This window comes from Girardinichthys multiradiatus, chromosome 5 (assembly GCF_021462225.1).
Source record: "Girardinichthys multiradiatus isolate DD_20200921_A chromosome 5, DD_fGirMul_XY1, whole genome shotgun sequence".
Lineage (NCBI taxonomy): Eukaryota > Metazoa > Chordata > Actinopteri > Cyprinodontiformes > Goodeidae > Girardinichthys > Girardinichthys multiradiatus.
Genome location: NC_061798.1, coordinates 36,112,736 through 36,139,876, shown reverse-complemented (window position 1 = coordinate 36,139,876; position 27,141 = coordinate 36,112,736). Strand labels below are relative to the sequence as shown.

The window sequence follows — 27,141 nt, the reverse complement described above, 5'->3', positions numbered from 1 at the left end:
TAATTTTCCATGAATAAAGGTATAGATTTAGTATATTAAAACTAGGGTAGGCACCAGCTTCCCCGCGACCCACTATGGAATAAGCGGTAGAAAATGACTGACTGACTGACTGAAAACTAGGATATTCTCTGACATTGTAAAGTCAGAATAAAACCTAAAAATCTATAAGAAAAAAAAAACAATCAGACGTTTTCTGTGATTATGAGGTCAGACAGCCTAGAAAATTTCTGGCATTTTTTATTGCAAATTTTTCATGAAAATTTCTGACGTTACAATTTTAGAGAATATCTTAGTTTTAATATCATAAATGTATCCCTTTAATTATGCTTTATTCCTTGCAAATTTCAGATTTTTGGGGGGAAATTTACATTTCCATGGTGGCATTTTTTTTTTTTCTTTGACCTTCAATGCTCCTTATACTCCATCTCGGATAAGACATGGTTTTATCATCGTCCAGATGGATAAAAAGAGACCATCAGTAGGACAGAGATGGGAGACGGGCAGACAACAGACTACAAAACAAAAAGCAAGAGATATTAAAAAGTAAACAAAAATTAAAAATCTGACCCACAACTATATAAGAAGACAGTTGGGATTTCCTTTAAGGGATGTAATGCCAGAGAGGGAATGGATGTAAATAAGCCTGATGAACAAATTGCTAAAAAAGAATCCACTGTTCATTGTTAAACTTTGTCTTTTAAATTCAATTACAAATGCATTTCTATTACACTTAATTTGCCTCAAGCTAAAAATACCACCACTGACCAGTCAGCACTTCAGCTTGTAGCCGAGGAGACTAAGACATATTGGTGGATAGACATTTACTTACTTCTGACATAGCTGATTTCTAAGACAGTTATATGTATTCATACATTGTAGTTTATGTTAAGGCTTTCATTCCACTGTATGGTTTTAACATGCAATATTTAATTCTTAATACTGCAGCACGCAGGTTCTTGCTATCTGGTATATAGTGGTGTATTGATGTTTTTACCAGTTTTTGAAGGTTCTGTCAGAGGGACAGAGATGGACTCAATTTTCATACATAGTAGTTAACACTTGCCCTGCAGGCTGTATCTTTTTATTTTTTTTAAAGCAAAAAAAAAAAAAAAAACTTAAAAGAAACATCATCTTCGACAGGTCTTTCAGATTTGCGATTATTAACTTAAAATTGAAAACCTAATGTTGAAACAAAAAAACACATTCTTCTTATTAACTTAAAGGAAAAATAGACACACATTGTCATACACCACAATCAGCTAAACGGCACCTTTTCTAGTCTCGTATTTTTAAAGTGGATTCATCCTTTGATATTGTTAATATAATATGACTGTGGATGACAGAAGAAAGTAAAGTGAGATGATGTAGAAATAAGTAAAAGACATGGTGTAATCCTTGTAGAATGAAAGTTTAAGGACATACCAACACCTTCTGAATTTGCAATATCAAACATCATGGAAAACAACGTTTAAATGAAATTGGACTAACATGCTCTCCAATTGTCAATGCATTGCATTTGCAGAACAGATATGTGAGTAAATTTAGGTATGATCAGGGGTCTGCAACCTGTAGCTCCACAGCCTCATGCTCTCGTTTTCGTTTAAATAGCAATGCTGAATGCTAGTTTTACTGTGTACTTTTTGCATCATGTGTATTTAGTTTTTGCACCACAATTACGTTTCCAAAAAGAGGATTGCTTTGCTTTGGGCGGCTGTGTGTGTGTGTGTGTGTGTGTGTGTGTGGGTGTGCATGTGTGCGAAAACACCATAAATAAATGCGGTGCACAGCTTCCGAGCATTTGATTTAGCAGCAGTGGCTAAATGAAGGACCAGTTTAGTTAACAAGTTATTATTTCTTTAACTCAACTTGTACTATGTGTATCTTTTTATTCTGACATGGTAATTGATATTTTTCACATATTTGATTTAAATAGCCGAGGGTCAAACAGAAGGTAAAGCTTTCCGTAGTTGTTCAATTAGGTAGCAACTGGAGACTCTCAATGGAAAACGGGAAGGGTAAACATATTTCAGTGAAGCGGCTCTTTTTTATAAACTTCCTTTTGTCATAGAACCTGAAATGTTTGTATCTTTTTGGAAATCACAGAGTTAAAGTAAAGATCCACATTTCCTTAATCAGAGTATGCTATTTTTAATATCTCTACAGTATTTTATGCTGTAACGTTTTCCTGCACAGTATCTCTTAATCTTATTTTCTTATTTTTATAATTTATTTATTTATTTTCACCTTTGTGTGTATTTGCAAGCTTCCATTTGCCTGTCACTTTGCTGCTGGTTCACCTGAATTTCCACACTGTGTAACAATAAGGGATATTTCTATTCTATTCTTTAGGGAGTACACACAACTTACAGTTACAAATGCTAACTGTGCTAATTGCTAACATAAGATGCTAAAGGTAGTATCATATGATAGCATCTTAAAGATATTTAAAAATGTAACTCTTTTGATAGTTTTAGAGCGTTGATTTGTGGCTTTAAACAATCTTAAAACAGTGATTTGGATGATGAAGGTTGCAGGCGCCTGACAGACTGATCCCATTTCATGAAAATCCAGACTTGTTGCTTGGAATCAGGAGGCATCACAAGAGTGGAGAGATGTGCACAAAGTGGACTACAAATATTGACACAGTGGGAAGCGAGTGCATCTCATTGCCATTCACTAACAGGAAGGGAGGAGCACTGACAATGAACAAAAGGTAAGGCCATGTGGTATCATCATCATCATCATTTTAAAAATTAACAACAAAAAACAAAACAAAAACAGAAAAACAGCAGTTACCGTCAGAACAGAAAAATAAAGAAAATCTAAAGTAGTAAGAAAAGAAAGGGTTGCGACTAATTCGAAAAGGGTAACTTGCAAAGATTAAAGGACACCAAGTGAGCAACGTGATGCTCACTTGGTGTCCTTCAACATGCAAAAGAAAGATAGAGCATCTACTTAGAGCAAGGAAAGGGTGGTTGAAAAGGCATATTAATACCATTTAAATATGTGATTTAATGCTTCTTTTTTTATATTTACAAATAAAAAGTGCATTTATTCAAAAGCACAGAAGTATGCTACAGAGATGGCTTTCTCCAGGATGCCTAGCGGGGGTCTACCTGTTCCTCTTGCAGGGCCTGCAGCTTTTTGGTCTTGCTCTGTCTGTAGTATTCCATGATCATCATGGCAGCGTAGATTTTGCCCACCGTCAAGTCTGTGGCTGCTGAAAAAATGACAAGTTACCCTGGAAGATTAGACCCGAGCGAGATGGGACCCTGAGCCATGAGGGGAATGGGAGTGGGAGACAAGACACAGAAACACAGAGAAATATACAACAACATGCAAAATACACCAGCAATGGTGGCAGCTTAGCCTTTTTGAACTCCAATAGGATCTTAGTTTTCAGTTTAAAAGGTAAAATCTCATCTACAGGTTGGGTGGTAAAGAGTACATTGAATGTTTCACCCTCAATAATGTTTATTTCTTTTATTTCTTAAATGAGTCAAAAAACATGGCCTGTGCCAATCTGGGAGATCCAACTAAAACACTGTTAATGTAATACTCTAGGACTTTTTAATTAGTGATTTATGACTTGTATCCTTGGGGTATAAATATGATGTGGCACTATTTAAAATGGTAAAGCAAATGATCTTGTCATTAGAGTAAGGTTGATGTTTTATATGCTGATATTTCTAAGTCAAGTAGTGGTTACAAGAAAATAGATACACACCTAAACTTGACAATGTTCACAGTCAGAGCAATGACAACACACACAGTGAGTAGGATAGTAAGGAAGCTATACAAAATACACAAAAAACACCAAAGCTTGCTGTTAGAAAACTGTAGCTAAAATGGCATCTAGGGGTCATTAAGTCTCCATAACAACCATTACTATATTACTATTTACATGGCAAAAAGTTGATGAAAAAGGCATACCAGGAAAATTTCATTTTTGACTTACCATCACAAATGTAAATGTGTGGCGTTTGGTAAACAGTACTATTACTTTAACTAGAAATTTGGGTCTGTTTCTGGTAAATGAGGTATCAAAAATCTCTAAGCACTCCTGTTAGAAAAGTGTAGCATTGCTATAATGTTGCAAGATGCTATTTTAATTAAAGATACATTTATTTTAAGGCTTTTTACATATCTTTACCAGTTGTGCCAATCTTTGTGGAGGGTGCTGCTACCAAGCATTATTAGGTTCTTTGTTGTTCTGAAAGAATCCTAATAACAACCGTAACCATTGCTGGTGTGCAACAAACACAATATTACAACACTGTACAGTTATTAGCACAGTGAAGCTTGTAGTCTTTTCACAGGCAGAGTTTGTACTTAATACTGTAGTTAACATTTTCTTTTTACTGTAAAACTATATTGTTAAATTTTCTCAAGGCTGAGGACAATTTAGCCACCTCACTAAGAAACACATAGACACAGTAGATTCCTAGAAAACAAGAGCTACATTTTTTTCTAAAAACTCCAGCTATATAGTTTCAGAGTTTAGATGGAACACAAAAAAACATTTAAATCAAGAAACATATTGAGCTTTGTCTTGATTGTTTCACTGTGTAGCCAACATTGTTTCCAGTTTTCACAGTGGCGTGGCTGGAAGTCCTCCATATTTAAACGGTATTTGACATTCTTTACATTTATAGAAATCTCTTATTATTATACTTATTGTCATCTTATTATCATGCTTTTACTTAGCTTTTAGCCGAACAAGTAGACTATACCAATAAACATGCAAGATAGTAGTATGTTTAGCTCATTTTAGCAATAATACTAAACAAATTAAAAGGTAGCATCGCATTCATTTAAAATTAGCAGCTTAAAGCAGCTTATCATACGCTTCTTTATTTTCCTGTAGTGAAAAGACTTCTATAGAGGATCTTCTATAGCAGGCACCCCTGATACCAGCACTGAGTGAGTGGATAGAAAGCTAATCAGTGTGTGTGTGGGTTCATTATGTGCCTCTGAGTAAATGCAACAATACTTGCAGTCTGGATGCTGTTATATAACAGGCTGTAAAAATGCCACAGATGTAATATATTTTGAATAACTAATTGGTAACTTAATGTTACAAAAAGTGCTTATCTTAGTTCATGTTGTCTTTAACAACATGCAAACCATAATACAAAACTAAATAACTTCTTCTTCCCAGTAATTAAAAATTTACACCTAAACTCAACTATTAGGAGATGTTGCATTTATTTCGAGTCTTGTATGACTTAATTCCTTTCAGCGTATTAAACTTTATTGTTTGGCTCAATCATTGTGAAGCATGAAAATATATGACTGTAAGGCTTACCATACATCCACTACCACTTCCTACATCACTAAAAACCCTGAACTTCTGCAGCTTGCTCAATGAAACCATATAGGTGGGCCTGATGTTCCTGCATGATTTGTAGGTATTTTTGCACTGCTGTTATTGTGGGCAGGTTCAGAAAACTTCTTCACACACCCATTTTCTGATATAGGTCTTATACAATTTAAATATATATCTATGTGTTCACTCCTGGACTAGAGTGGTGGTTGCCTGTAAGCTGATGAAGTCTTTGTTTGACTGCATAACTATGATTGACATATGTACCATGACGATTTCACAAGAATACATATACCAGTACATCCTAAGTGTCTTGACAACAAAGTTAACATCACTTTGGGCAGCAACTTCTTTATACCTCAGATTAGACAGCACTGTATGATTAACTGTTGGATGTATGATGTATGACCTAAAAATAATTAGTGTTTATGTTGCATACGTCTGATCAGGAGGTGCAAAGCACTGAATGACACTGACTGGTAGAAGCTGTCCTCTTGGTGAGTCGGTGATCGGACACAGATACAATACACCACTATGCCAACCATGAACTGTTTTCCTGTAACTTACCCTTGTGTGGAGTAACCAGCAGGTCCAGAGTCTTCTGTGATAAATTTGGCCAGATAGCCATCATCTCCTTTCTCAGCTCTGCATCCATCTGGTGCTTATCTGCACCGCCTAGGTTAGTCCAAGACCGAGTGTCCACATACACATTTAATATTTGCACACACAAGCATACATCCCATTAGCACAAATTAAAAATACCTATATAAACCCAAAGAAAGTGGATACAAAAGGGGGGCAAAATACCACAATTTTACTAAGGGAATATGCATATCAATTCTCACATGTACACATTCACCCAAAAACAAAAAATCAGTTAGTTTGTTTCAGGCAGAGATGTGATCTACAACATTTTAGTTAAAGAGAAGCAAACAGAAATCGCAATGCGATTTCAATCAGATAGATAGTTTATTTTGAACAAAAGTGCATCCCAATAAATGAGATCAATAAAATGTTAATTTATTTCAGAAATTCACTGACACAGTCTACAAGGATGATAAGACAAAAAAGGTGTGTGGGGGACTACACCCTTGAAAAAGGTGTTGAAGTGTGTGTTGTTGCCCTGAGTATAAAGGCTGCCTTTAGGCCACCAGGCCTCTCACAACAGCCTTTGTGTAAAGCTGACATCAAAGAGGATAACTGGCCATTTGCCCACTTGGTTAAAGAACTACTTTAACCTTGATAGGTACTTTCAAGAGCCATCAAGGTTGTCCTTTCTGGTCAATCATCTTTGCCATGCACTTTAAATGTGTCAGTGCCCCAGGTAACAGTGTAAGAAGATCAGTTATTTATATGCGAATGATTTCACCATCTTTACACCCATGATATCATTAAGAAGGTCCGAGGTGGCCACAAGCTTAAACGACGACATGGAAAACATCAGAGACTGGACTGATGCATGAAAGTGTCAGAGTCTGCTCTTCATCCTGCCTGCTGTTTACCTTCTTCCACCACTAAGGGCGCTGGAGCTGGGTCCTGAGTTCCTGACAGGTGCACATCATCACCTCATTAGCTGGAGGACTATATGAGGGCGGCTCCCCAGCACTCCTATGCCTGAGTGTTTTGACCACTGCGGTAGTGATCCCCTGGCCGTACCTTATAATCCTGAGCAGTAGTTCTCTGACTAATTGCCTGTTCTGTCTTCCTTGATTCCTAGGCCTGTAAGCCGAGCTCCATGCTGGAGATCCTCTTCGAACCATCTACAACTAATCTGGATTTTTTCCCTGGATCACTTTTTGCCGGACAGCCGCTCTTGTGTACCCTCCAGTCTGATCGTGTTCGACCTGCCCACTCTCCCATGGGACCCCTCTGGACCTCAGACCGCGTTGCCTACCTGCGCAGCAGTACAGCCCCAGACTCGCATCTCTCTCCCCCGGGCGGATCCATCCCACCTGAAAACCTGACCTCCGACCACGCCCCTCTTTGACTGAGTTCTCTGTTAATCGTGTAAATAAACCATCTTTAACCCACGCTTCTCTGTTTGAGTGTTCTCTCTGCATGTGGGTCAAGTCGGCCTTAAAGAAAACAATGACAGAAAGTTCAACTTTAAACCCATCAAGTGCAGTAATGATCATGTCTAGAAAGGATTTACTCTCAACCTGATGTCCTATTTAGGACCAGAGCGATCAGTCTGTGAGAGGTAGGAAATTCCAGGTCTGTATTTTGACAGCAAACTCAAATGGACCAGCCATTTAATATCTGCTAACATGCAGGACAGCACCACAGAGCATTATGCACACAGGTCAGCAAACTGTCCACAAAGCCCAGGTCAGGATTGTCATGGAGAACTCCTCTATTGCCTGGATCAATTGTTCACAGACCGCTCTCAGGAAGGTGGATTGCTTCCAAGCAAAGGCATTAAAGATCCTTGGTGTAGACAAAGAGTGCCCAAAAGTATAAAGCCATCACCAAACCGAGCCATTGCAGAGCAGTGCCTGTGACAACTGTTCTCTAGGTTATGCACACGTCCGACTGTCTAGCAAATCTGAAGGTACTACTAACACCAGCTCATAACTCCCGTGGACTACTCCTCTTTTAAGATGAAGGTAACTTTTACATTTATTTTAAAAATCAAAGTCCAAAAGTCCTGGGAAAACTTGAAGAAGCACAGAATCCAAATTGTTTGAGGTTCAGTGTGAATTTCTACAGTCGGTGATGATTCGGGGAGCCATGTCATTAACTATTAGTTTTCTGTGCTTTATAAAAAGTCACCACAGCCATTCACCAGAGTATTTTTGGGCACTTCATGCTCTAAAGGATCAATAAAGTTTTCATTATCCAAAAATATTACAATTAGGAGAATTATTGATTAAAAATATATTGCTCTGTGTGTAATAAATTAAAAAATATAAGTTTAATTTCTTGAATTAATTGGGATGCACTTAGCGAAACAGATGGTAGGTGAATAAATTTTAAGTCATACCCTTGGCAATCTTTATATCCAGTGCTGTCCTGATCAGAGCCATGAGGGTGGAGTTAAAATGAACTGTGTTGTCATCAGCAACGGGCAGATCCATGCGAAGGAGCCTCTGTGGAGAACCAGTCAGGATGAGAGGATGAGAAAGGTAGGAGTCCTCAATAAGGTGGGTTGTACCTGAATCTCAAGGATAGGGAAAGGGTAAGGGGCAGGGGTCGGGGTTGAGAGAGCTCCATAGACAACAGCCGGTTAAAGTTGGACTGGATTATTCCAAACTGTAAATCTTATTTCCTAAGGCACAAGTACAGGGGTTTTCAGTTAGTAATCTTAACTTGGGTCCTAAACGTCCAGCTGTTTCAGCAAAGGTTGATGTTTCATGTGTTAAGCATGCTATTCATGCTTTTCATGTCATAATTTTATGCAAGAGCATTTGCTTATTGGAACATAAACAAATTCATAAAAGTAAGTCCCGGTGTCTCCTGTTTCTCCAGTGATACTCTATGAGACAGCACAACTATCCAATGCTGCTAAGCAACTGTGAGAGCTCGAAAACCACAAAGGAAGAACAATCAGAGCCAAAATGGCATCCGACCCAACCTGTGCCCATGTTCCCTATATGTGTGAATGCTTGTGCGCATTTACACATTTCTGTTGTTACACACATATAGAATTATATATATATATATATATGTATATGACAGTTGACATATACCAAGGTGCCCCCCCCCACCGTCCACCCTCATCCAACCCTCTCTGCCCACTAAAACACTTATTTTTACAGACTGCAATTAAGAGATCTTAATTGTAGTCCTTTGGAGACAAAAACCAATTGACTGAAAAGCAAAAACAGTATCACTGGTGTATTCTGCATTTTTCAGGAGACAGCTATGGTTTCATTTAACCAAGGCACCTGCTATTGAGCTCCCCCTACCTGTAAGGAGGTTCCCTGTCTTCACATATCTATGCTTGGTAAAACAGATGGAGAAACCTGCAGATAGGACGAAACAAGCTAGGCCAGCTTGGGTTGCTTGCCGTACCTATCCTGACCAGCTGGCATCCATCAGATTTACCTACGAACATGAGCATTGGGCACTCACGATGGAGGGCACGACATGGCGGCGGGCTTGTGTACATGCTCCTGTGTTCCTGAGTGTATGTGAGTGTCGGACATGCCCAAAGCCAAGTGAGGTGGCAGGCAAAGGGCATCGGCCAACATTCACAGCGCTCAGCAGACAACTGCTTTAATGTAACCCATAGCCATGCAACAAAAAAAGTGCAAAAATTTTTACTAAAACACCACACAACAACCCCAGTAAAAGTCACACAAATGCAAACAAACAAAGCATGCAACATGCTTTCACTTCCCCCCAAAATCAATAAGCCCCAACTCATCCACCCTACCCACTACCCCACAACTTTAATCAAAACTTTTACATTACAAGCAACCGTGCATCCACGCAAAGAGAGTATCCTCAATTCACAGGAATTACCTTTTGGATTAATAAATCTTTTTTTTTTTTGCCACTACAATTTCACATTCATTGATCCTTTAATCAATGTCAAATTAAACATTAATGGTAGCACTTTAGGTCCTGTCAAGATCTCTCTCAATGCCAAACGGGTGCAATGTCTTAAGTGGGTGTCAGAACTAGAAGGGATCTGAGTTGAGGCATTGCCTTAAAAGGAGAAAAAACTTGAGGGACATCAAAAAGAGATTTATGGTATTTTTTTCTATTTTATTTTTGTTTTGGACCAACCAGACAATGGTAGTAGTATTCTAGGATAAGGGGAGAGGGATTATAAAGGGGGATGCATGATAGGGACAGTTAGTAGAGCTAGAGTTGGTCAATGTAGGACTGCTCATGAGATGTAGTTACAGATAAAAAGGGAAGGCGAGAATGAGGAGGGAGAAAGAAGGTTTTTTGGAAACACTTAAAAATAATATAAGAATAATAAAAAGATATTAATAATCTCAGGTTAAAAGAAAGTGTAAGTGTGTGTGTTGAGAAAGAGGAAAAGAGTTGCTGAAAATTACAAAACACCACACGTGATAAAGACAAAGACTAAAAACAACACTGACATAGGTTAAGAGGTCAGTTTAGGAAGTAGCAATAATCAGTTACTACAGTTTCCAGTTTTGCTAAGGGAGAAGCCTTGTGTCCACTAAGGATTAGATCAAGAACTTCCGACTGGGCATTGCAAGTAACAGCAGTTTGAACCTCCCCATTACTATTCCAGATGTCTAAATTCTAAGGACTTCTAAATGAACTTTTCTGTATAAAATGATAAACTGGAAAGCCTGAAATACATAACTTGAGAAACAGGCTAACCACTGTGGAGTGAAAACAGTGGACAGAACACAAAGTAGGAGTACAGTTGAAAAAATGTGAACCTGGGTGATAAAAGGGATGATGAAATGAAGTTGGACTGTGATGGTTCACAGACAATTAGTTACAGAAGTGGACAGCTGAAGAGTGACAGCGATTTAAAGCAAAAAAAAAAAAAAAGCAACAGCAATTAAAACAAGAACACCCAAGACTTTTCAGTAATAGGGAAAAGCAGAGCAAATTTTGAAAACATCCAATGGGAGGAAAGGAAAATAGAGGCAAAAATGAACATAAATGATAAAGAGAAAAAAGAACAGCAGTGCTGGCATCCAGATGCAATAAAAGCTAGAGACACTAAAGGGTGTCATTTTTGTTGAATCATTACAATAACAATAATAATTAGACAAGACTAAAAAACATGGCTTCAAACCATTTGTCAAAATCATATACATAAAAAGGGCCTATCTTGATAACCGTACATGTAAGCTTTATAAATCATATACATTTATTTAATTTAAAGTGAATAATCAGTAAAAGAATCATCAAAAAAAAATAAAAAAAAATGTAAAACTAAGAATAGAAAGCTGCAGTTCAAATTAAGTGTGTATCAAGTGCCTGATCTTCATTAGACTATTCTTGGCAAAGCCAACTAGTTTCCCTCCCCCAGAAAGCATGCCTCCTGCCAATTCAACCCTGGTCACCGCTTTAGGCTGTGCCATCAAATTTTCAGCCCAGACCTCCTTAGACACTTCAACCAGCACACTTAAGTCTCAGAGGGCTTAGCTGCTGATACCTCTTCTTCAGTCTTAGATGGTCAGGCAGATGTGTCAGACCACTGACACTCCCTGTAGTCTTTAAAGATACCCCTCTATTCTTTGGGAGTTCAAATGCCAACCCTCTTTAATTGTTGGGGTTTCTAATAGTGTGCCTCCTCTACCTCTACCAGGCCCACCCTTAATGCAACACGTCCTTGGCCTGCAGCTCCTCATGCTCCACCTTCCACTGCCTTATCACAAGGCTCCTCAGCCCCACCCTTGTCATAAGCCACCTCAATTTTAGCCTCTGCCTCATCTGGAACCAAGTGCCTCTGCCCTGTCAAAAGTTGCCTCAACCTCTTCCAAGTTTCAAGTCACTTTAGCTTTGTTTTGTGTCAGTTTTGGTGGCGACCTCTTCAGCTTCCAGGCTGTTGTCCAGAACATATTTGTTAAGTTCTACTGCATCCAGACCACCAGAGCTCCTTCATTGATATAGATGGCCACAAGCCCATCTTTCTGAGTTTGATCACACAATTTTGTGGTTTCCAGACCAACTTTCAGATTTCCTTCACCAGATCCTGTGTAGCATAGGCCTGGTGATAAAAGGGAATCTGGGATAGTGTTGTCATTCTTGGTTTTGAGGTTTATTTGAGATTTTATTGTTGTGTTAGTGAAATATTGTATTCTGGGTCACTCTTTGTTTGGCTATGTACAACTTAATCATTGTTTCCCTGATCGCTGCCTTTGCATGGTATTTATTTTTGGCAGTTTCCTCTTCTAGTCAGCCTTTCTTGGTTGGCTCACACAGCTCATTTCCCCTCAGCTTTTGTCACTCTATTAACTAGTCTCACCTCGTCCTCATTCTCCCAGCATTTATACCTGCTGGATTCCTTAGTTCACCTTCAAAGTCTCATCTACTATACCCGGTCTCCATGCCTGTTGCTTTCTTTGGTTTGCCGATGTTCCTGCTTTAGATCTTTGCTTGCAGTGCTGGCCTCTTAGTTTTTTGTTATTGGAACCTTCTGCCACTTTTTAATGTTCTTTACAACCCAACAACATATTCAATTTACTGCTAATTACTGAGCATCTTTAATCATGAAATCATGTGTTAACCATGTTGTTTTAGTGAACCTGGATGGCAGCAATAGGGAGATAGATCATGGTTTTATAGAAGAAGAGAGAAAGATGACAAAGACAAATTAAATGTTGAAAAGTTCAACCTAAAACCTGGTGGTCATAGCCTCAAAAAGGCGAGAATGGCCAAGTTTTCTGTTGTCTATAAAAATATGCAAAACAATATTAAAAATAAAAGTCACACCTTGATCAAAAAGGGCAACAAGCTACTAGGTCCAAAAGATTCTTAAATCTCAATTTCCTTGAGCAAAATTCTATTTGTAAGAATACAGGTGGATGTGGGCATGTGTTAATGCCAAATATTGTGTCATCCGCAGAAATAAGAGGCGCAGAAGACTGAAGACAGAAACCCTTACCAGTCCTTCTGTACCTGCATTGTAATCAGATAGTCAAACTGTGTGAATGTAACTTTGATTTATACATTCTCACTTTCACTGCTGTTCGTATGTTAGCACAGTAGAAGTCATCCCGATGAAAAAAATTACTCTGGCACATTGTGGCTTTTGTTATGTATACAACTATATGTAATATTGATGGAAATCAACAAGTTGCAGTGTCCAATTTTCCTTTTACCATGATAAGCAAAAAGAACATTTTTTATCTTTCTGTAATTAAAAAAAGGCATTCAAACATAATGTGGTTAAATACCATCTTTCATTTATAATTCTTATTTAGAGAATATATTTTTGTGCAACTTCTGCATTTATTTAGTTGCTAATTAAATAGGCTAAGGAATTAGCACATTAGAAGCTTAAATCAAGTCTAAAGTCTACTCTAAATCTTAATAATCCATTTCACTTTGCTGTTTATTTGAAACATAATGTTACATAATGTTTTATTTTGCTTAAGACTGTGTGTGCATATGAACATGTCCGTGCAGATTGCAGAAGGACTGGCAAGCCCTTCTACATTCCCTTACTTCTGCGGCATGACAGGAGCAAATAAAAGAGAGGATTCACTACCACTCCACTATCACTTTACGTGACTCCACAACAAAAGCCCATCCCTCCATCCCTGCGGTCGGAGAGAGAGAAGATAGGACAGCGCTCACCACCACCACCACCACAACCACCACTGACAAACAATGAAGAGTACACCACTGGGAGGAGGTGAGAGGGATGGGGAAGTGGGGGGGAGAGTGTGAGAACTAGTAGAAGTAGGTGGACAGAAACAGCGAGGTTGCAGCTGGTGAAAGAGAGGTTCTCCCCAGCGATGGGGAGGTGTAATAAGAGAAATGGGATTACGGGATAAAGATGGAAAGAGAGGAATGAGGGAAAGGAAAAAGGAATAAAGAGGGCTGAGGTGGCTGAGGAGGGTGGAGGGGTAAGGTGGGGGGCGAGTCTACCTTATAGGCGACCCGGGCGGGACACCTCTTCCCGAGGCCTAGCGGCGGACACATGTGTCTTAGCATCTGATACATGTCTGTGTAACTGATCCGGCCGCTGGAGTGGCCACAAAACACACACACACACACAGACAAAAACATACACACAGACGTCACATGGGCACATGCATTCAACACGCATACATTGACCCACAATAGACAAAACGAAGACAGACGACGTGAAAATGAAAGAAAAAAAACAACCAAGGGTAGGAATGGGGAGCATTAAGGGGAGACACACAGAGGTGTGTTTGGGGGCGGAAACAAGAGGAGGAAAAAAATAGAAACCGACAAAGGAAAGGAAGGGTGGGGGGGGGACAAATACAGAGAGGTTATTGTTTTGGTCACTGTGGAAATGTGGTTGCTGTGGTGAGAGAAAAGTGATAGAAAGAAAACGATAGAGAACAAGGGGGTGTTTTATGTCTCCTTTACAGTCTGGTATTTTCATAGAATTGTGGAGGGAGGAAGAGGAAGGTAGGGAGAAAGATCAGGATTAGGCAAGGAAGGGTTTAAAGAGGAGATGTCATTTATGTTAAGTTAGTTAGTGTTGTTTTACCATTCTATACGAGGTGAAAAGGGAAAAAGTTTTTGTTTTCTTTTGGTCTTTGCCCACTTTCGCTGCTCGGATAGAACTGACAGCGGGGCTTCTAGCAGGCAAAGAAAAGCGCCACTGCAGAAGTCGAAGTGAGTCACTGTTACAAGTCAATGCAGTCTGTTATTAAGGCTGCGTGTCCACCAGGAGTCTCCAAACACAGCTGCACTTCCAGATGTTCACGAAAGTCCTTCATGGAATTCTGAAGGGCTTTTAAACCAGATGTAGACTTCATTTCATGAATCACATTATCAAAAAAGTTCAGATGTATAGGTATCTAACATCCCTTTAAAGTTCCTGGTTTTCTTTAAAAGACTCTGACATCATTGGGCAGTTGATCTGGAAGAACAACAACAGCAGAGCTCTTCCTTATCTGGTTGGTGCAGAGCCTCAGCAGTCACAAACAAGCTTACTCTTTTTTGGCCATTAATTACATTGGAGATAATCTAATTGCTTTATTCACAACATTTTAAATGGCCACAGAATATACATATGTTATGATCAACAATTGTTCCCAAAAACATCTGTCAGCACAGATGGTTACTAAGAGGTTACTGGTGGACACAAAACCTCTAGAATCCTTCCTCTAAGTTACAAACACACACACACATACACCCTGCATCTTTTCGTCTGTCCTCTTTAACCAGCAATACAAACAGATCAGGTTTGGCCTTGTTATTCCAGTACACATAAATATACACAGTTACCGAGTGCAAATAGAAACCTGTTGCTGTAATAAGTTAGGTAAAAAAAAAATGCAGAGAAATTGAAAGCCCACTAAACAGATTTTAAGGCCCACTTTACATGGAGTATGATGGTACCATGAAATAAAGAAAAGGATCAGGTAAATATATGATCTGTGCAAAATCTTGAGGAGATTCTATGGGGTACATGAAAAATGCAGTGCATGCCCCAATTTGCTTGATGCACTGCAAGAGCTCCTCAATGTTTTGAGCAAGCACAAAACATCAGTGGTGAGGTCGTGGTGGCAGCTTATTGGAGTCACGGGTGTTGAGCAGAAGAGCCACATGCTCAAAAAAGATAAAAAAAGATATTAAAATGTCCCATGCCCAGGCCTCTTGCGCATAGATATCCCTAAGGAATATGTCTCCCAGCTGAGAAAAAGCACACACAACTCCAAACTGTGCATATCAGTTACTTTGAGCCTGAGGGAAGTTCTTTGACTGTCACACAGTCCAAAAGAAGTCCTGGCATTCTGTTTAGGATCGAGGAAGAAAAGGAGGACGGCAGGAGTAAGAGGAGGTGGATAAACTAACCAGCAGTAGTTTGTGGGATTTATAATATAATTTGACAGGAGTTGGACTGCACCTCATAAAAACAACTTGAGGTTTCAGAGCCCATTATGTGTTTAGCTTAGTGATAAGTAAACTACAAGACATTTGGATTTGATGTACATGATTTTTTCTGCCTGTACTGAGATATGCACACAGAGTACTGCACCAGGTAAAAATGGCACAATTGGAAGTGAACAGCACTCAGTACAGTAAACTCAAATTTGCATCTTCTCATGCTGTTGATGAAAATACTTGTATTATTTTTTCTTTTTGACAGCGGGAATGAAGCTCATGCTGGAAGTACAGAAACCTCTAAAATTTATATGGTTATACTTCCCTTTCACACTGAAATGTACTTTTCCAAATTAGTCGAATGAGGATTAATTTGAACAATTTTGGAGATCCTGGAGACCAGTCTTAATCCTGTGTTAGAGGCCCTAAACAGTAATGTAATGAATAAAGTAAATAACTTTATATTTACTAAATTCTCTCTGTTTTCTCAAAAGAATTTATCTTAAATAGTCGATTGTTGCTGTTTTTGATTTGATTTAACTGTTAGTTGCTTTAGCCAATAATACTAAATCCTGAGATTCAATCTCTACAGATAAACTTGTATTGTGCAATAACAAATTTTTTGATCATTGTATATAAGGTTGGGCAGATTCTAAAGAAACCTTGCAGCTTGGAAAGCCTGCAAAAACCTACAAAACGCTGGACATTTTTCATGTGATAAGTATTGCACACCTAATCACTATAAATTCTCACAAGGTGCTATAAACCAACAGTATGAACAGATATGATTGTTTAATAGTTTAATAAGTTGTATATTGTATTGCCTTAAAAGTCTTCAGACGTTTGTGATTCAATGACTTAAAGCTGTAGAAAACGCCTATGAGGCTCAAAGGTGAGAGTATCAAGACCAAACCTTCTCTGTGTATGCCGCAACAGGAACCCCATCTCTCTCACCCACACCCCAAATCAAACAGATCAATGCACATTGCTCAACCATTTTCTGCCCAGGCAAAAATTACACAGCAAGCAGAAAGAAAAGACACTGACTGACTAAAGTCTAAAGTATATTAACAAATTTAAAAAATAAAAATGTGAACAATAGTGTTTTTTTCCCCAGTGTACAATCAAAAGACATTAGCAAGTGCAGTGTACCACTTCATGCTTCACACACCATAATCAGTGTGTTTGTGACTGTATGCAAGAGAGTGTGTGTGCATTTCTGCATTGTCCCAAACATTCTCATTATCATGTCAGAATGCATAAACAACGCACCCCCTCCCAAAAAAAGGAATGATTCAATGGTAAAATGAGTTCAAAACAACTGGAAAATGCAAACCCAAACAGAAAAAGTCAAACCAATAGAAATGAAAAAGTAAGAAAGAACTTGTCTTAAAAGTAATAAAGAGCAACATTCATTCCAGTCTCTTAAAGGCGAGCAGGTTGCGTTTAAGTTTGTGCTTTATGGGTTTGGTCCAAACCTTGCAGGCCACCCTATGTGGGCATTTCTTGCCAAGGCCCAGAGGAGGGGAGATAACTCGCAATAAACTGTACATATCCTTATAATGTATGCGCCCACTGCAAGAAAAATACAAGGAGGGGAGTTAGGTAAGGGATCATACAAAATCCCAAAAAAGAAAAAAAAAAACAGAGTGGATGAAGAAAAGGAGGAAAAACAAAATGTAGAGAAGAATAGAGCTCTTATTTACGGAGAAAAAAAAAACAATCCAGGAGAACATAACAAGGAAAAGACAAAAAGGGGTGGGTCACATTTATGTCATTTATACCAATTATACCAATGACAACTTTATTTTACAATTAATAATTTTATATTTTTGCAATTAAAAAAAGGAGGTGGGGGAAGCTAAAAAAGGTCACAATTTGTTGGGATAACATTTTGCTTAGACTGTCTCAACATGATGTTTCATCATCCCACGTCTGCCATGAGTACTTTGTCCCATTTTGGGATAGGAGAAAAAGTTAGTGGTAAGGACAGAATAAAAATATTTATGTAATAGATATAAACAGTTGACATGTATAATTGCAATTGTATCAGCATGAGTCCTTGCCACTCACCAGGCAGCTGGGTCGTATTCAGCCCAAATCCTTACATATTCGTCCAAATGGTGGGGCCCAAGAATAGATGAGTCTCTGGTCAGGTACTCAAAATTGTCCATGATGACAGCCACAAAGAGATTTAGCATCTGGGAGAAAGGGAAAAAAACAACAAACTAGGTAAAAGACATTTTCTGGTTTAGGTTAAAAAGCAGTTCAAGTGGATAAATAATTTCTCACCAGGAAGGAGCAGAGGAAAATAAAGGAGACAAAGTATGTGTAGGCAAAGGTGCTGCCACACTCCTTCCCTGTATTTCCTGAGTCTGGGTCGCATTTTTTCTCTCCCAGGCACGCCAGCATGATTTCATGCCATGCCTCACCTGTAGCACTCCTGCACGTGTAAATACAGAGGAATAGAAAAAGTGAGCAACCAAGAAGGTATGAAAGTAGTCATCACTTTTATAATATAGCAGTAATATACAAGTGCATTTCACTTAACTGAATATCATTGAGCGAAATTCATATGTAGATCAGTTACACACAGAGTGATATTTTTCTAGTATTTATTTCTGGTAAACCTGATGATTGTGGCTTACTGCTAATCAAAAACCAAAGTTATGGTTTCTCAGAAAATTAGAATATTACATAAGATCAATGAAGATTATTAATACAGAAATTGTAGCTGACACAATCATGTGGATGACTGCTGACTTAACAGACACTGAAACTCTCCATGAGGAGGCTAAGCCACAAAGGTCATTGCTAAAGAAGTTAGTTGTTTACAGAGTACTGTAACCGAGTACAGTCATAGAAAATTGAGTGGAAGGAAAATGTGTGGTAAATCCAGCCATGATCGGATAGTGAATCAAAGCCCATTCAAGTGTTAGTGGGAGATTTACAAGACATTATATGTGTCAGCAATCAGTGCTTCAAGAACCAGCATAAACAGGTTCAGGACATGGGCTACAACTTTAGCATTCCTTGTGTTAAGCCACTCATGAACCAGAGATGTTGGTGCCTCTGGTGTATTACAAGGCTAAGGAGAGACAAGTTGTTCTTTTTTAATTGAATGATATTGAACAGTTCCTTTACTTATTGAGATGTATATTACCATAATAAATTTCATAAGATTATAGTTAGGGCAAATGTGAAGATGTTTGAAACATATAAACCCATATCTAGAGACACCACTCTATATTAATATTTATTCATAACTATCACACATCAACACAATCAAATAGAAAATGGAAACCAGTTCAGATACGTCTTACCGGAATAGCAGCATTAAGGCCATAATGAAAGTTCTGAAGTTGTTGTGCTCATCGATGGCACTTTCTTCCTCCTCGTCTAGAGCTATGTTTCCAAACAACTAAACAAAGAGGCAATAAAAAAAGAACATCAACAAGATTATTAATACCACATTAACAGAAATGTTATGTTTGCACAATTACAGACAAGGGAAACCGGGGGACAGTCATGGGGAAAACAAAGTCATACATTTGTTTTCATAGGATTGAAGAGAGAAAGTAACTATAAAAAACAGGAGTTTTGCCAGTTTGGCAGTCTGCACACAATACAAAGCCAGAAAGAAAATACATCAACAACAACCTTACATTAGCTATTGTTGCTGCATACCAAGGGAAATCAAATAATTTCCAAACTATTTTAAGTCCACTATTCTTCAGAAAGAAAGATTATTCAAAAGTGGAAAATGGGAAGTTATTTACTCAATGGTTTCAGCAAATTTGCCCCAAGGTCAAGTATTGCAATATTTAGGGATATTGAACAAAAAAACAAGAGCTACATATCTCTCTTCAAGCCTCAGTGAACATGTTATATGTTTAATTCCATGGCTTTAAAATGAGAAAAGACAACTTGCAATAAAGGCCAAAGTTATTCATACCCCTGGCAGATTTAGATTTAAAATAACTTTCTATCACTCAAGAAATGTATTACTGATAAGAAATCATTGGGCATCTCCCGAAAGATAATGATAAAACATTCAAAGTGAATGATTTTTGAAAAACATAAATAAATAACAATTTTAACAAAACTGGCATGTCAAAAATTATACATACCCTTCTCAATGATTCATAAAAAATGTATTGACATTGTGACATGTGGGCATTTTGCATGTGTCCAAGGTCATTTTTCATGTATTGGGAATGAGCTCAAAGTCTTTGAGGTTGGGAAGTATCCTTGTCTTCACCATAATATTGAGCTCCCTCCACAGATTCCCTATCAGATTTGAGTCAGGACTCTGGGCCTCTCCTAGGCATTAAAAGTACTTCCAGTCAGAAGAAACATGCTGCTAAAATTAACTGTAGGTTTGCTAAGTTGCATCTGAAGGAAACACAAGACCTTTGGTACAATGTCATTAGGAAACATGATGCAACAATCATCTTTTTTCTGTTATATTTGGCCATAATGTAAAATACAATGTTTGACATAAAACAAGAAAAAGTACAGTATCACAACCATTTTTCACCCAGTGTCAAACATAGTGGTGGCACAGAACCTGGTTACCTTGTAGTCATTAAGTTAAATGTCAACCTCTCTATACACCCAAGATTCTAGATTATAATGTTGGCAAATGTGAATTTCATGTGAGGCCATCTGTATGAAAGATGACCTCACATGTAATTGGATCATTAATAGGAAAATGGTCACAAGAACACCAGCTAATCAGTAACTGACACAATTAAAAAAGAATAAAGAATTTGCAACGGTCCAATCAAAGTCCAGACCCCCAACCCGATCATAAGAAAGCTGCCTGCAATGCCTGCAAACACCAATGAACTGAAACAATGTCACAGGAGTGGACCAAAATCTACCCACTATGATATGAGTGACTAATAAAGTCATACGGGAAAGATACTTCAAGGTATTGCAACAAGAGTTGACTCTGTACCGTACTGAATCATGAGGTGTATTAATGTTTTCCATGGTTGTATCGACAATTACATAAATGTTCTTTTCGCCATGGACATTTGTGACCTGTTGGATGAAGCACTGATGGGATGTGGTTATGAAGCAGCTTTTACAAATTTAAATGAGAAAATAAAACAAAAAAGTAGCCTTGAGGAAAGCCTATTTTTTTCAACTTTAGTTTGCAAAAAATTGCTAAAGGTGAGCCTAAAAGGACTACAAAAACATCCATTAAATCTTTAGGTATATGCAAACTAATACAACTAACATTAACAATGGGTGGAAGATTCAGGAGAACATCCTAACTTTTACTTGACACATTTTTACACAAGTAACATGCTCAGAGTTGCCTTCACTGACAAGGGAAACTTAATATTTTTAATATTATCGGTTTGTTTTATTTTAACATTTTGTAATTTTAACTTGTGGGGGTGCTTTGCTACCTAACAATGAGAGGGTTAATAAAAGCCCAGTTATTTAATGAACCGTCCAAAAGCCACAAACCTAAATAGATTAATTATCTTTGTCAATTCAATGTCATCTAAAAGATGACTTGAGGAGTTATTGATAATAACAGATTTACCGGACTCATAAAAAATATATATATCGGCAACACTTCATGTACAATTACATTTCCAAATATGTATCCCATTTAAATTTAATATGTCCTTATTTATGGGTTCCTACATTCTGCTTAAAGACCCTTTTTTGAAAAATTAGACAGTTCCAGACTGTTCAAACTGACTCAATAACCTGTAATAAGAAAATATTTTGGGGCAAAAAATAATATTGCTTTATTTATACCAAAATAATTCTGTCAGCAGCACTTACCTGCATGCCAATGATGGCGTAGATGAAAAAGAGCATGGCAATGAGCAGGCACACATATGGCAGAGCCTACCACAGCAGGGACAGGAAATATTTGTTAGTTTCATCAGGTATGTGTACTGGTCCTGCGTCCTCTAGTTGTTTGTGTCTAAATACCTTAAAGGACTGGACAAAAGTCCATAGTAAGATCCGGATTGTTTCCCCCTGTCTCAGGAGCTTAATGAGACGAGCTGCCCTGAAAAGCCTCAGGAAGCTCAAGTTGATGAAATTATCCTGTAGCATAAAAGTGGCATTTTGTCAGTTTCACAAAGCAGCAATACATTTACAGTTAACCTCTACGATAATGAAAGAACAAAACAAAAAGACAAAATAAACAGTGGAGGAAAAAGAGGACCAAAAAGAAGAAGTCAAAACCAATAAAATGTATCTAATCTCAAAACATACCAGTACTGAGATATAGGTTTAAATGACAGACAGAGAGAGGGAACAATAAACAAAAATAAGTGGGAAACGAATAAAGGTGATTTCTAATTCAAAGAATTTTATGGTCATCATCCAATCTTATACAGCATTTTTTTTTATAAACAAATGCACTGATCGCTGATGCAAGCAGGCCAGATCCAAACTGGAACACTTTGCCTGTCAACCACATGCACGTGCTCACACACCCATACACATCCACACGCAGATAGTAAATGTATACTTTTTAAAGCAAAGACCTTGAGTTTGGGTTGCCTGCGACACCAATAGTGTCCTATTATAATTATGTTTAAATTTTACAGATGTTTTTAATGCTCTTTCAAAAACAATAAAAGGCTAATTCAAAGAAGAAAAAAAAAACACTAGATGTGCACAAAACAATCGGCTGGTGAAATGAATCGAACAATTATTTGTTGATCATTCATCTGGAAAATATGCAATTTTTTTCAGATCAGAGGATTCACCATATTCTGTTTGGAAATGGTTACTGAGAAAAGAAGAGTCATATAGCTAATTTACAGTACCATTCAGTTGTTTAAAAACTAGTTAGCACAATCACAGAAGCTTCTAAAAAGAAAATGAGGTATGTCGGTTGTATCAGCAAGAACATGGGATTTACGCGTCAGCAAATAAGATGCTCTGATTTTATTTAACTGAGGAATCAATATCTTTCTTTAATACAAAATGATGGATTAGGAAATATTTTTAGTCTTTTGGAAATCTCACAGTTAAAATAAGAACCTACTTTACAGAGAATTAACACAGATACACAATCAGTAATGCTAACTGTGAACTGTGCTAATCATGCTAGCATTGTGGTTTGTTTTTTAACAATGTAACACGTAACAGTAAATCAGTAAATAGTTTTTTTCTCTCAAGTATTAAGTTGGTCACCAGTGATTTTTTTTTACTTTATACTGATCTTGTAGAAAAAATATCATGTGATAAGGTGCACATTAGTTTTTGAGGTGTGAAAAAAAAAAGAAAGAAGTGAGCTATAATCTGTCTTGTAAAGGAAATAAAAAATACATTGAATTTTCTTTTAGTTTTATTTATTGATACATCTGTTCTATAACCTGGAAGAGTTCACTGTTTTTGTATAATTTCATGATGGAGAGAGAAACGGCTCTGTGCTCTTTATGAAATCGCTTTTTTTCATTTTACTATATTTGGTTTGTTAATAAACATTTTATTGTTAAGAGATGTCTTAAAGAGAAATCGGAACCAGCCAAAATTGGTGTAAGCAGATCAGAGCTTTACCAAATCTGAGATTGGTAATCTAGAGAATCGCTAAAGACTATCACATAAAATCAGTTAATGTAGTGTCAGGGATGTAAATTCTAGGTGGCCTTGTCATTTAGGGCCTTTAAAATTAACACAGTGTCATACAGAAATTTAAAAAGGAACATCCAAACTTTCGGTCCGGTCTTTGCACTTTGGTGGTTGACAGACAAGGCTGTAAAACCAGCATGAGAAGGAAGAAGAGGGAGGGGAAGATGGAGGGATTAGCATGCAACCTCAGGTCAAGCATGATATGGCATGACAGCATACTCCCTGATAGTTGGCCTACATGCAGACCAGTGAGGGCCAGTGGGGCTGAGCCCATTGGAAACTTTAAAACATGCGCCATTAGCTGCACAATGTCAAAGCTTATACTTTCCAGAAGATTAATATTTCCATTTAGGCTTTGGTAACTAAAAGCTATTAAGATCCTCAAGTAAACTCAAATTCCTCAATTTAATTCCTACAATTATTTTACAAATTTGAAATAACATAAACGGGCTTAAATTTGTGAATTAAACCAGTCTTGCAACACTCTCTTTGACAAGTATCTAAGCTTGGTAGATGCATGTATCTTGTTGAATAAATTTTAAGGCATGTTTCCACTTCAGGAACCTTTTGCAGGAACCAGAGGGATTGCTTGGGGCAAATCTCTCCTAGGTGTAAGTTTGCCCCAGAAAATGGCCCTAGTAGTGTGTTAGTACTTTCGAACACCTTGAGCCTTATTATCTGGAGCCTTTCAGGCATAGTCCACAAATAAAATTAAGCACAACGCCCTAGGAATGTGTGACATATAAATTTTAAGACAAGACATGCTGCACCCTGTGTGCAGTGCTCTTTTGGGACATGTTATCAAACATCTTTTTTTGTTGCACATTTTGGCAAGAGAAGTGTTTTTTCTTCTCTCACACACACACTCTGGAACACTAATGCAAGCAGTAACTACTAAGAAGAACGACTGTCTTCCCGTCAATGTTTTATTTACATAAACAGATTCACTGACAAAAGTCGCATGACAAACAACCCCAGGCACAATAAAGGTTCAAGGTATCTTTATGCAATTACGTTTTAGCACATTTCTGCTTGTCAGACATCAAAAATGTTCATTATTTTTTTAATATTTTTCATCTGCAGACGGTTAAGCAGGTATTGCTTGGAAAATATGGTTTATATGTATTCAGCAATAATAATACTATTGTTACTGAAGACATAAACAGCTGAAGTTACATTCAATTTTAGAAATTGCTCAAAACTATTGCCAACAGTTTAGTATACTATTAAATTAGCTTTTATTTTCAAAAACTATTAAGAAATTAATAACTTTATATAAACTAATTAAGAAAATGGTAACCTCTGTACATTCACAGCATTAGCTATTTTAACAATGTTACCTAGACTTTGGTATGACTCTAATGTAATAAAAGGTACTGTTAAGACAAATAAACTTGTTTTCCATAAAGTCAATAGTCTATAGTTTAAATAACCTCTCCACATTCTGTTGGTAGAGTTTAAAAGGACTCATCCAAAAAGCACATGCAGTGGGGGTAAGGTTCAACACATGAGAGACCAGAAGGCCGGGGATAAGAAATTAACCAAGGAGCCGCATGGCCAATGAAAGTGCAGCAGGAAGCTTTGAAAAATAAATTACAAACCAACCAGATTCTACATGTGCGAAGATGTAGACAGATGAATGGTGAGGAAGTTTATTTTTAGTTTTTTTGTTAAGTTGAGGTAAATCGTGAGTGGGTTAAACGTATTTTTCAGAAGAAGTAGGTGGTGGTTGGTTGTGTGTTTTATTGGGCAGGGCCATGGGGTCGAAACACACACCATCACCATCATCATCATCACAGCACCACCATATGTCATGGCGCAGCATGGATGGACAACACGATGAAGGATTTCATAGTGCATTTTGATTGGATGGATTATATCAGAACAGGAGGGAGTAGAAGAGGCGAAGGGTGCCAACAGAGTAGATAGTTTTAAAGAAAGCATGTAAAGAGATAGAAGAGGAAGACGGGATCATTATCGGTGCCAATATAAAAGCACTAAAAAACAATAGTTAGGCTGTAGTAAAGCATATTCAGCTTCTCTCTGATGCCAAACCCACTGCCAAATCCCCAGCTAAACAATACATTCTCATTAAATGTTTCAAGACAAAGTAACATGTGAAAGAAAGATGATGTCAAGGCTAGGTTTTGAAGATATTGTTAACCTGGTGGTAAAATGTAAATAGATCACTTCAGGGATGATCAAAGTGATATCCTTAAGAAACATAAAACTGCTGTATTCTAATTTATTGGTGAAAATCTGTTTAGGACTCACTCTTATTTGTAACTACTGCTTCATTTCCTTCAAATTGTGCTTCCTATTAATGGGACAGTTTTCTGTAGCAACGTATACCAAGGATTTAAACAGTTATAGTTTGCAACCTGCTACAGTTTTATGTCATACAGTTCTTATGGTTTAAAGTCTTAATTAGATGCAATAGAAAGTGACAGAGTGACCAGAGTTTTTTCTGGCTATTTGGAACATGCAGTAGCACAGCAACGTGTGTGTTTACTTCTAATTTAATAGTTAAATAGTGGGTGATTATTTCATATTTTTGCTAAGGTCTGTGCATTAAAAATGAAATAATAAATAACAGTTCTAATAACATTATTATAACTGTAGTAGCGGATATGTCAGTTTACCGTAGCAGTGGTAGGAATAATCGTTGCTTTACCGTTTTAAATAAAAACTATTAGTTCGCATTATATATATCTGATTTTGCTATAAATGTTTGTGGTTAGTACAAAGAGAAACTGTGTTATTTTAATTCAATTTTATCATGCCATTAGACTCTGATACCAACCCATGCCTAGTGCTATTGTTGGTATTTTTCACAGAGTACATTAAACAATTTGTAACAAATCATTTACTTGGAATAAAATGCAGGGGACAAAGTATTTAAAGTTGCCTGTCATGTGTAGAAACTTGCATATTTTTTTATGATTAAAGGATTCATTAATTTTATTACATTTATGAAAAAACACTCCTCTGGTTAGTAAGAGTAAAGGAACTATTAATAATAAACATCAATCATTTGTCTAAAACCTACAGTTGATTATCAAAGTGACCATTGATGTCATATTTTGTCAATTCAGTCTCCAAACATTTATATTTGGATCCAGAGGGTAATCAACTTAATCATCATACAGCCAAATTACTGCAACTCAGTCACTGTTATTTGGCAGACTTGAGAGAGCAGAGAAAATTGTTTTCTGAGTGAAAGTGTAGCAGAAAATCCGAACTTGGCCTAAAGTGAAACGTGTGGAAGAGGTGCACAGCAGAGAGAGGCTGAAATCGCTTCTAAGGAAATCTTATAGTCTCCTTTATTTTAAGACCCACATAAAAAAAAAAACAAGCACACAACAGTAAGACCACAGTATACAGAGATAAAACTGAGTTAGAAAACACACAAAGAAAGATTAAAAAATAAAAGTGGTTCAAACTACTGTGCTGAGTACGTGCATTTTTTTTACTTCTAAACTTGGAACTTGAACCAGAAAAGCAGTTTTTTTATTCTTAGTTACATTGTCTTGTACTTTGAAATTAACTTTCTGAGGGGCAACTAACACATTTAAACTTAATGTTGGTTTAACACTGGTTTGGGTGCTGATCATTTAGCATGTTCGCCATTTCATACCTAGCAGTTTTGGTTGTTTTGTACCCAAAAAAATTTATATCCCACTTTTTGGGTACAAAATGGAGTCATCTGCCAGGAGATT

At 37.4% G+C, this 27,141-nt stretch overlaps 1 protein-coding gene across 7 annotated transcripts in view; it reads right to left on the bottom strand.

Moving 5' to 3' along the window:
• Positions 1-27,141, bottom strand: part of cacna1ab (calcium channel, voltage-dependent, P/Q type, alpha 1A subunit, b) — a 179,852-nt gene that overhangs the window by 30,141 nt on the left and 122,570 nt on the right. For 2 of the 7 annotated variants that reach the window (XM_047366481.1, XM_047366480.1), the window contains 10 exons: positions 21,767-21,883; positions 21,614-21,679; positions 19,126-19,223; positions 18,095-18,245; positions 17,876-18,003; positions 17,281-17,377; positions 8,310-8,415; positions 5,894-6,001; positions 3,117-3,220; positions 2,682-2,696 (listed from right to left, as the gene is read on the bottom strand). In XM_047366481.1, the coding sequence (XP_047222437.1) occupies positions 2,682-2,696; positions 3,117-3,220; positions 5,894-6,001; positions 8,310-8,415; positions 17,281-17,377; positions 17,876-18,003; positions 18,095-18,245; positions 19,126-19,223; positions 21,614-21,679; positions 21,767-21,883 (990 nt within the window). Of the gene's footprint in view, positions 1-2,681; positions 2,697-3,116; positions 3,221-5,893; positions 6,002-8,309; positions 8,416-13,864; positions 13,962-17,280; positions 17,378-17,875; positions 18,004-18,094; positions 18,246-19,125; positions 19,224-21,613; positions 21,680-21,766; positions 21,884-27,141 lie in introns of all 7 variants that reach the window. The other 5 variants (XM_047366482.1, XM_047366486.1, XM_047366483.1 and 2 more) reach the window with 3 other exon arrangements.